This window comes from Epargyreus clarus, unplaced genomic scaffold, assembly GCF_041222505.1.
Source record: "Epargyreus clarus isolate Ecla_fem2 unplaced genomic scaffold, WU_Ecla_fem_2.2 ptg000039l, whole genome shotgun sequence".
Lineage (NCBI taxonomy): Eukaryota > Metazoa > Arthropoda > Insecta > Lepidoptera > Hesperiidae > Epargyreus > Epargyreus clarus.
This window is the reverse complement of record NW_027332242.1, coordinates 411,152-422,663: the sequence shown is the minus strand read 5'-3', so window position 1 is coordinate 422,663 and position 11,512 is coordinate 411,152. Positions and strand designations below refer to the sequence as shown.

General features: G+C 41.2%; 1 protein-coding gene across 1 annotated transcript; it reads right to left on the bottom strand.

The window, feature by feature from the left end:
* Positions 1–10,406: 10,406 nt before the first annotated feature.
* On the bottom strand, positions 10,407–11,267 carry LOC140757076 (uncharacterized). Its single transcript, XM_073092614.1, has one exon. It carries the CDS (start codon positions 11,265–11,267, stop codon positions 10,407–10,409), a length of 861 nt encoding a protein of 286 aa, XP_072948715.1.
* Between the last annotated feature and the right edge of the window lie 245 nt (positions 11,268–11,512).

The window sequence follows — 11,512 nt, the reverse complement described above, 5'->3', positions numbered from 1 at the left end:
ATGAAATGTTAATACCCTCTGAAAATGATATACTTAAATTTTGTGAACAAACTTTACTCTTATCAAATTACTTGTTAACATTGTAAACTGAGGTGTTTACTTCAAAATGAGTGCATTTTCTGTGAAGAAGTGTCTAAAAGTAATTTTGCAAGGCAGTTCTTGTGGTAAATCTGTCTATTTGGTTAAAGTCTGTGGTGTAAAAAGTAAATCCTAATTGTTCTAAAGTTACACCTACTTTGAAATATAAACTACTCAAAACAAAATAGGGCCCACAACGTTTTTTTGCATTAATTTTAAAATGCTTACAATTATTCAGTTTTTCTAATTAGATATGGTTGAAGTAGGGATTCATAAATTATGTGAGCTTAACAAATTACATAATTTGTTTATTTTTTTAAATTTAAACACAAAGAACAGTTTTTGGCGATATTTTGGTAAAATAATGGGATTAATGAAATTGAAATTTTATCACTGTATTGGGACCATATGTTCACAAGTCCTAAGTTTAGTAGCGTGTGGGTCCTCCTCTGCTCCGTACGCACTCCCTGAGTCTATTTGGAACACTTTCGATAAGATGCACTATGTTTTGTTCTGGTATTTGCTCCCAACACAATTTTAGTGCGTTTATTAGCTCTTCTTGACTGTTCACGCTGCTATAGTTTTCTTTGAGGCTTCTTTTCAATTGATCCCATAAATGTTCGATGGGGTTGAGGTCAGGACTCATGGCTGGCCAAGGTAAAACTGAAATATTGGCATCAGAAAGTGCAGTCTGTGTGATACGCGCCGTGTGAGCGCGAGCATTGTCTTGCATTAAAACAAAGTTAGCGCCAATTCTTTGTGAAAATGGAACAATATGAGGACGGACTACTCGTTCGACGTAACTAGCGGCGGTTACGGTACCTCCATCCAGAATTACCAGCTCTGTTTTACCGAGCAAGCTTATTCCACCCCAAACCATAACACTTGGACCCCCAAAACGGTCAGTTTCATGGATGCATGGTTCTGAGAAACGTTCTCCTTCCCTTCTCCACACACGTACTCGTCTGTCGTCACTATAAAACTTGACTTTACTTTCGTCCGTAAAGAGTACGGATCTCCAGTTATCCATTGTCCAATCCAAATGTTCACGCGCAAACCTTAAGCGTGCTGCACGATGAGCTCTTGTCAGTTTGAGCCGGACAACACGCAATCTGGAACGTTGGCCATCTTCGTGGAGACGATTTCGAATAGTTTGATCGCTCACTTGTCTTCCAGTAGACTGCCGTAACTGATTTTGTAAGGCTCGGGCGGTGATTGTACGGTCCCGACGGGCAGTTAATCTGATATATCTGTCTTCCTGAGCCGTTGTGGCTCTCGCTCGCCCTGATCCAGATCTCCTATCAATACTTCCGGTCTCTTGATAACGTTCCCACAGGTTTCGGATAGCTCGTCGGGACACACCGATGCTTATTGCAACAAATCTTTGGGAGTGCCCTTCCTGAAGCATAGCAACTGCTCTTGCTGCAGTTTCCATGTTCATATGACGACGAGGACCAGGCATATTGATTAGAACTAACGCCGTAATCAAAGGAAATGATTTACCAAATAAGCTTCAACAGTAACGTTTAGAATACGACTGAGAACGCGAGCGACAAAAATACGCATTTAATCACTTTCTTTAACCCTACATTTTATTTGACTACCTACTTAAGAATAATGTTAAAGTTATCGGTAGAAACGCTGGCACAGATTCATAAACATGTCAACTATACGTTTAAGTACTTGAGTCAAGTTACGATAACCGTGCAAAATATTTGTAAACAAATTTGTAGATGATCGTGGGGTGGGCCCTATTTTGTTTTGAGTAGTTTATATAGAAATACACGTACTTATGAAAATATTTTAAGGATCTTTAATCTTAAATGTCAGGCTTTATAGATATGGGAACCTAATGGTTGTTAATATAGGCTAATGTACGCCAGAAATTGCATACAGGTTAGATTTGAATTTATTTTTGATAACTTTTAATGTTTCAAATTGGGTTTACGTATATGCGTTTGTTATTACTGTATGGAAGGGACTATGCGGTAGCAACAAACGCAGTTACAGAGTACAGTATACCTACTTGATATAAGTGACACATTTATTAAGTTGAAAAATTTTGATTATTCATAATTGTACAGAAATATATACTAGCAAAAAGCGCAGCTTTATAAGAGCTCGCGTATCGTGAATGGTATATTCAGTTTAAGATCCTATATCAAAGATGATGTGGTCACTTATTAATTAACAATAAATTATTAAATCTACCTTTCGTCAGAAGACCTATGAAGAGCAAAGCTACCTTTGATCAAGAACCAGAACCACTTTAAATGCTTGTGGTGGATAACTTATATTAGATCCATTTTTTGGGATTGTAATTTTTTTGATATTTATCCTTGGTATCTTTTTACTCTTGAATTTAAACTCCGCCATACTTATAAAATTATTGCGTCTGATTTGCAAAAAATATTTGTTAAGTATATATAGGTATAAGCTATTGTGGATGTCTGAAACGCAGTACATTATAAGCTAATCTGGAGTCTGTTACCAATCAACAAGATGGTGAATGACCTTTATTATTCTCTTCATGTCGATTTGGGTCATTTATCAGTGAATGTTGAATTCACCACGACTTCTTTAATTTACTAAAGCTCCGATACATTCCGTAAAGCTGCGAATGAGCTACTAATTAATTCTATTAAATAACATTTTTATCAATTGTTAAATTAACTATTAAATTTATGAATTAAATTAATGAATTATGTGTGTGGCCTGCTCAATTAGTTTTGTATTTTCTTTTATGTTTCTACCTAACATAACCAATTCTATACAATACAGGAACAAATTTCCGTAAAACACAATGTGATAGTCGCTAAATTGTAAATTTGTCACTGGGCTTTTTGTCACAAACAAAGTATTTTTTGACGATGGAAATGAAATTTGCGGATGGATTCTAAACGGGTAGTATTTAAACGAGTGACTGCAAATAAAAGTTTTGAACGACAAAAATAATGAATTTTGGTTATAGTATTACTAAGGGAGCAACTGGCTGCGAGTGACGAGAAATCAACAGAACAGCAACTTACAAACATTAATTTGAGCGACCTAATATTTTTCTAAGTGTAAACATTACGTCCTGCGTTTTATTCAATATTTAGCAAATGTTTTTTTTTAATACTGAGCAGCATTTTATTTTAAATGAAGTGTTTCGAATACAAAAATCACTTTGAAAAATACTATAGTAAGTAGAATATTGTGTGCTCATGTCATTGATCATGAATAAGTGTAAGGTCTGAATTCATACAGATTGGGCCCACCCGCTCGCTGGGCGCTGTCGCGCCCTGCTCGCTTCGTTTTATATTGTCTTATATGTTCCAACCTAACCTAACCAATTCAATTACAAAAACCTAATCTATCTTAATACTAAAGTTGCCTCTCTATATTTCCAGCCGCTCACTTAGTAATGTAGTCGCGCAAGTTATTAAAACAGTATGTCATTATCAGTCGCTAAGTTTTTTTTTTATTTGATCGTTTTATAATTTCCCACTGTAAACAAAAACTTAGATTAATCGGATATGTGGAGTTTTTGAAAGTGCACTGCGTCAAAACATTTATAATATCCAACGAATATTATAAAGGCGAAAGTTTGTGAGTATGGAAGGATGTTTGTGCCTTATATTAATCGGATTTGAATGAAACTACAGTATTACAGTCTATAAGTACACCAGTATAACCTGGAGAATACAATTCATAAAGATATGGCTATACTATACTTAGTTGTCAGAGCTATATTGATGTACCTACCATACGATGATACGTAAATTTTATATGAATGGATTAATAGTAATTAATTGGATACATTTTCGGTACGCATATTGTAAATAGATTAACTTTTTCTTTGACACTAAATAAATCGGACGGATAGTTTAAATTAAGGTGGTAGAACCCTATGTGGTTCGACTCCGGCGGCACCACCGCCACACCTAGTTCTGCCTCATAACAGCAGCGCTGTGTTCTGGTTCGAAAAGTGTGGTAAGGGAAACATGGTTTTTCGAGGCGTTCCAGCTTAGTCCAGTTTAGTCCAGGGGTAACGGCGCATCTGTGGCCGACCTCAGGTAGGAATATGTAATCCTATCTGGGTTTGATTGCAGATGTCCATGGACGGCTTTAGCCACTTACTGGTGGACTGCATGCTCGTCTGCTACTCATATATTATTAAAAAAAAAACTTATCTGAGACGTTCCAGTTTAGTCCTCAGGGGAGCGGCGCTTCTGTGGCCGACCTCTGTTAATTACAGATGTCCATGGGTGGCAGTAGCCACTTACCATCATATGGACTGTATGCTCGTCGGCTACTCCTATATTATAAAACAAAGAAAAACTTGAAACAAAACGCTTTTAAAATACACCGGTGAAACCTCGGTGAAACGCTGCCACGTTAGCATTTTCATATTTTTGATTGACATAATTATGTCATAAATGTCTGCATTCATCATGACGTTTTTTTATTCTGCCATTATTTAAACTAAAATAATCCAAGTCATACAGCCATCAATGTTACACTAAATTTAAATTTGATAAAAAAGTGTTTTTTTTTTGTGTACAAAACCTTATTTCAATCGTGTTGGTCCAATCTAGACATGACCTTAAGTAACTATGTTAAGTTTCAAATTTATAAGCCCTGTAGTTTTTTCAAAAAAGGGATGGAAAGCTTGCAAGATTTTCGAATTATAGAGGACTCGCTTCGCTCGCCCTAAATATCTACGTGGTACATATTTACGAGGGTACGTTTTTAAGTTCGCGGAATGAGGGACAAGGAGCGAAAATAAAATGTCAAAATTATTTTTCTTTTTCTACATATTCTCCTGCAAGACGAATGCATTTTTCAGATCTTTGTATTAACTTATTTAAACCCTCATAAAAAAATGTTTTGTCCTTGTCGGAAAAATACGAGGAAATTGCGTCCTTTACTTCTTCGTCTGTAGAAAATTTCTTTCCACGAAGCTCTTTTTTCATTTTTGGAAAGAGATAATAATCGCTGGGAGCCAGGTCTGGACTATAGGGTGGGTGATTTAAAATATCAAAGCCCACCTTATGCAGGGCAGCCAGTGCAATACGGCTCTTGTGTACGGGCGCATTGTCGTGCAACAGCAGGACACCTCTGGATAATTTTCCTCGTCTTTTTTCTTTGATGGCTTCTTTTAACCGCTCCAAGATTGTTGCGTAATATTCTCCGGTTATAGAGACACCTTTATCTTTGTAATCTATTAACAAAATTCCTTCTGCATCCCAAAAGACTGTCGCCATGAGTTTGCCGGCCGATTGTGACACCTTAAACTTTTTAGGAGGTGCTGTACCCTTTTTATGCCACTGCATGGAGTCTTGTTTAGACTCAGGTTCATAATGGTGAACCCAAGTTTCATCTCCAGTAACAATTCGATTCAGTACAATATCCTTATCTTCTCCACAGAGGTTCAAAAACGCACGGGAACATTCAACGCGCTGTTGTTTCTGAGGCGGCGTGAGCATTCTCGGCACCCACCGCGCGCTGACCTTAGTCATGCCAAGATGGTCATGCAGAATTTTAAAAATGGTTGTATCCGATACTCCAACCATTTCTGCAAGCTGTTTCTTCTTTAGCCGAGCATCTTCCAGTACTAATTTTTCGACTTCCGCTATCGTTTCCGGAATGGTCACCTCAACAGACCGTCCTGGTCGTGGGTCGTCTTCAAGTGAATCCCTGCCTTGCTTAAAAAGGTTGTTCCACTTGTAAACCATCGTTTTTCCAGGGCAAGAGTCCCCGTAAACCGATGACATCTCTTCCATTATGATTTGCACAGACTTTCCTTGCTTGGTAAGGAACTTTATAACGGCGCGATGCTCGATTTTCTCCATACTTCCAATTTTCTTCCGGATTGAGTTGTTTAATTGTCGATAGTTTTAAAACTAATGATGCAATTGTGATAAAACTTTATATTTATACTATTTATGAGTCACTTAACACGTACCGCCCTTAACGAGCCCGCTATCCCCCCTCCAACCCTGCCATTCCGCGGACTTAAAAACGCACCCTCGTAACTGACTGCAAATAAGTATCACGACCACGGTATTGAGTGGCTGAGTGTACCCACGAGGGAAATGGTAAATGAGTTTAAGGTTTATTGCTTTTTTTTGGATATTAATTGACTATATTTAAAAATAAACTTGCATTCACATTTACATTGTTCACATTTTCATTTTATAAATCAATGAAAGTTTCCTTTTGATTTCATATACTTGATACGTAATTGTTATGAAAGAAGCATACGTACGTTGCCAAATTTAGCTTTCCATCAATTCTAGGCGAACTCACGCAGTACTGTGTACTACTGTGTTTTGACTGCCATAAAGTATAAATGCACATTAGGTAATGATCTATAAAAAAACTGAGAAACTTATGCACAGCGGTCTTTGGAATATTATATATAAAAAAAAACAATCTCCCATTTTACTTCTGACTGACTCACTTATACAGAATATTAAATGTCTGTTTTAAATTTAGTGTGCAACGTTTCGTTTTGTATTAATATTTCTTTACATCTCGTAATTTTAAACCTTTAAATTTGAATTTGAATTTGACACATTACACGTCCTTTTGGTTTGAAAATTGGGCACTATCAAATACTGGTAAATGAAGTTTGTATTGTTGTAGCGTGGGATGGTGAATGATGGTGTTATTTACTAATAGTTCTAAGAAATATAAAAGTCCACAAACGATAGAAGACACAGTTTATTCAGTTCCACACATACACAGTATACACAAGAATAGAAGGAAGAAGAAGCGATAGCAAGAGAAAGTCTTAGGCACAAGAAACAATATTAAAAATAAATACGCGCGCGAAGCGAACATATAAAAGCGAGTAGCGAGTGGCACAGGTAACGCGTCGGACGGTATTGGGTCGACTGGCGAGGCCGGCGAGGCGGCGTGGCGAGCGCGGTGATGCGCTCGCGCCTATGTCTATAGCTATACGGCACCGTGCAGTGTCTTCTTAACTACTTAGTGTCGCGCGGCGATGCCTGTCCATTTAATTTATTTTATAATTGTGAATGTGTTATGAATGTATGTATGTATGTGAATGTGTAGTGCATGTCAGTGTTATGTAAATAGGTAAATAGTATATATATAATAAATATATGAAATATAATAATGTGAAATGTTAAGTGTAAAATAAATATTATAATAATAATAATGTAAGTTACCCACAACACTCCCCTCCAGAGACCGTGTCTACGGGCGATAATAATCAGGGAATCGTACCTGTCTTCCTGAGCGTGTCGTCTTTGTATGAAAGGAGTCTTGGGGAATTGGGATAGGAGGTTGAGGATCGGGTTCAGAAGGAGGATCGGAAGGAAAATCAGAGCTTGCTTGGGCGTTTGAATCGTCAAACAGCAAGTAGGCTGGCTTTAATCGGTCTATGCTTACTGTGACGTCTTTTCCTTTTATTTGAATTCTGAAGGTCTTAGCACCTCTCTTCAGAACTTTGTGTGGTCCCGTGTAGGCCGGTTGAAGTGAACCACGTAACACTTCTTCCCTTAGGAATACGTGACTACAAGTGGCAAGGTCTTTATACACGAAGATTTTGTTCTTTGAATGGTGTTGGGTTGGGACGGGATGTAGCTTCTCGGCAAAGGACTTCATGCGCGCCGAGAAGTCTGTGATGTCGGTCGTATAATTTGGCACATTGTGACCGAAAAATTCGCCGGGGAGTCTGAGTGGCTCACCATAGACTAACTCAGCGGAAGAAGAGTTAAGATCTTCTTTAAAGGCGCTCCTAATGCCGAGAAGAACATAGGGTAAGGATTCGGTCCATCTCACGTCGGCGTGACAGGTAATAGCTGCCTTCAACTGTCGGTGGAATCGTTCCACCAAGCCGTTGCACTGTGGGTGGTACGCGGTAGTCTTACGGTGATGGAAACCGATGGACTGGGACAATTGCTGGAACAAAGCTGATTCGAATTGTCTGCCGCGGTCGGTTACAATGTCCGTGGGGCAACCGAATCGCGACACCCAACAGCTTATGAACGCTTTGGCTACCGTCTCAGCTGTGATTTCGGTAAGCGGTATAGCTTCCGGCCATCGCGTAAAGCGATCGACGGCTGTGAGACAATATCGAAAGTTTCCGCTAGGTGGTAATGGGCCGATCAGATCCAGGTGGACATGTCTGAAACGCGCCGAAGGCAATTCGTATGTACCGAAAGGTGATGTGACATGTCTGTTTACCTTGGTGCGCTGGCAACTCAAACATGACCTGGACCACTCACGGCATTGCTTACGCATGAGAGGCCAAACAAAGCGCTGCGCGACGAGCTTGGTGGAAACGTTGGGACCGGGATGACTGAGTGAGTGAAGGCAATTAAATACCTGTTGACGAAGATTTTTGGGGACGAAAGGTCTGGGCGTCGGTGTACTGACGTCGCAGTACAATTCCGTGCGGCACCCAGGAATACTCATCCGTTCAAGGCGAAGTGAACTATCGCCTGATAGGTACTCAGTTAGTTCCGGGTCTGTCAGTTGTTCTCGGGCAAGCTCTTCTAAGTTAACTGGCAATGACAGTTCGTCTATGCGAGAGAGCGTGTCAGCAACGATGTTGTCCTTACCAGATATGTGCTTAATGTCCGTTGTGAATTGTGCTATAAAATCCAGATGTCTAAATTGACGCGGTGTGCAATTATGTTTACGTTCGTGGAACGCAAAACACAACGGCTTATGGTCTGTATAAATAGTAAAATGGGTAGCCTCTAGCATATGTCGAAAATATTTTATATTCTCATAGATGGCAAGGAGTTCACGGTCGTATGGTGAATATTTGGTTTGTGACGGACTCAACTTGCGTGAGAAAAATGCTAGAGGCTCCCAGTGACCATTCCTACGTTGTTGTAGGACTCCACCGATGGCAGTATCGGAGGCGTCTGTAACCAACCCTAGTTCTAAGGAGGAGTCTGGATGTGCAAGCATTGCTGCATTGCACAAGCTCTCCTTGCACTCCTCGAATGCTCTCAACGAGTCGCCGTGTATGTCGACGGGCTGCGAAGCTCTGATGGAACCGGTCAACAAGGAGTTCAACGGTGCTTGGATTTGGGCGGCATGTGGAATAAACCTACGGTAGAAATTTACCATGCCCAGAAATCTGCGTAATTGCCTTGCTGTTTTAGGGAGCGGAAACTCCTTGATGGCCAGCACCTTACTTTCCAAAGGCTTGGTGCCGCGCTCGGAGATGTGGTAGCCTAGAAATGTTACCTCTCGTTCGCCGAAGACGCACTTGGCGGTGTTGATGAGTACACCGTATTCCTCCATCCTGGTGAAGAGTTGACGAAGGTGTTCCTCGTGCTCTGATTCGTCTTTGGAAAATACCAAGAAATCGTCTAGGTACGGATAACAAAATTCTAGGCCCCGAGTCATTTCGTCAACAAACCTTTGGAATGTTTGACCAGCGTTCCGCAGGCCAAACGTCATAAACGGAAACTCGAAGAGTCCAAACGGTGTGGTGATTGCCGTTTTTTGGATGTCATCCTGAAATACTGGTATCTGATTGTACGCTTTAACTAAGTCGATAGTGGAAAAGATCTTACAACCAGATAAATTGTGAGCAAAATCATGGATGTGCCGAATGGGGTACCTATCAGGGATGGTCCTGGAGTTGAGCATCCTGTAGTCGCCGCACGGACGCCAGCCGTTGTCCTTTTTGGGGGCTAGGTGGAGGGGCGACGACCAGGGACTCTCAGATGGTCGAGCAGTCCCATTCGCTAACATACACTCGAACTCTGACTTGGCAATTTTCAGTTTATCAGGTGCGAGGCGCCGAGGTGCACATGACACTGGAGGACCTGGAGTGGTGCGGATGTGATGTATAGTGTTGTGTTTAGGTGTATGTGGTGTACCTGCAGGCCGCACGACACTCTGAAATTTTGACAATAAATTTTTATATTTGGTACAAACAGACAAAACCTTAACACTATATATTAATCTACCTGTTGCATCGATAGTGGCTACAGTTGATGCATTTGTTAAACTATCGACTAGGCGTTTATTACTTATATCTACAATTAACTTATAATGTGACAAAAAATCAACGCCAATAATTGCCTTTGTGACATCGGCCACGACAAAGCGCCACACATAATCTCTACGGAGTCCTAAATTGAGTTTAAGCTCAAGATAACCATAAGTGTCTATAGGGGTACCGTTAGCCGCACACAATTGATAGTCGGTCTTCGCGCGTTGCTGCCGGAGCTCCGATCGAGGGAAGACGCACAGATCGCTTCCTGTGTCGACCAGGAACTCCACTCCCAGGGTGCGGTCGGTGATGAAAAGGCGACCCGTTGATGCGTGGCAATCACTTGTCGCCATTACTGATTGCCTTGGGAGTTTCCCGCCATGAAGTCGCACGGTTTAATGCATTTCTTTGCGTGGGCCCCATGTTTTTGGTGGTACCAACAAATGGGGTACCGGCGGTAGCTTGAGAGTGACCGCTGTGACCGTGAGCGTGATCGGTGTTGTTGTCCCATCTCTCGATGTCTGGGCCGCGATCGGTTGACCTGTATGGTCAATTCACTGACCTGTTTTTTCAGATCGGCTATCTCACGCATTAAAAAGTCTATGGGGGCTGTGGTTATCGATGATGTAGCCGCTACTTGACATGCTGGGGTGCCGAGGTCGTATATTCTGTCTGCGAGATCAGCTAGACCGTCGAGGCAGAGGGTGGCTTGGGATGCGACTATGGGTTGCATGGCCGATGGTAGACGGCTAGTCCATATAGTGCGCAGGACGTCATGTGGCATGCCGGGGCCGGCGAGATGTTGGAGGTGTCGGAGGAATTGTGACGGTTTCCGTGAGCCAAGTTGTTCGTGCATTAAAAGTTGCATAACTTTATTTTCACGCGACACTGAAAGTCTTTTTATTAGTTCACTCTTCAATCTTTCATAGCTAGGCGGCCCGGTGAGGATGTCCTCGATTTCCCCGGCGTACTGCCGATCCAGGTTACCGAACACGTGGTGAAACTTTGTTTCATCGTCCACTATATTGGCGATCTTAAATTGACCCTCTACTTGGGCAAACCATATCGTGGGTTTCTCTGGCCAGAATGGTGGTATCTTTACGTGAATCGCGTTGGTCTCGGTCGTCTTCACGCGCTCCGCCATCTTGATAGGACGACGTGGCCGTGTGTTCACTTGTGAGCGCGCTGTGTCGGATCCGCTATCACTGGACATTTTAGCACGTGTTTGTGCGGGGTCACCAATTTGTAGCGTGGGATGGTGAATGATGGTGTTATTTACTAATAGTTCTAAGAAATATAAAAGTCCACAAACGATAGAAGACACAGTTTATTCAGTTCCACACATACACAGTATACACAAGAATAGAAGGAAGAAGAAGCGATAGCAAGAGAAAGTCTTAGGCACAAGAAACAATATTAAAAATAAATACGCGCGCGAAGCGAACATATAAAAGCGAG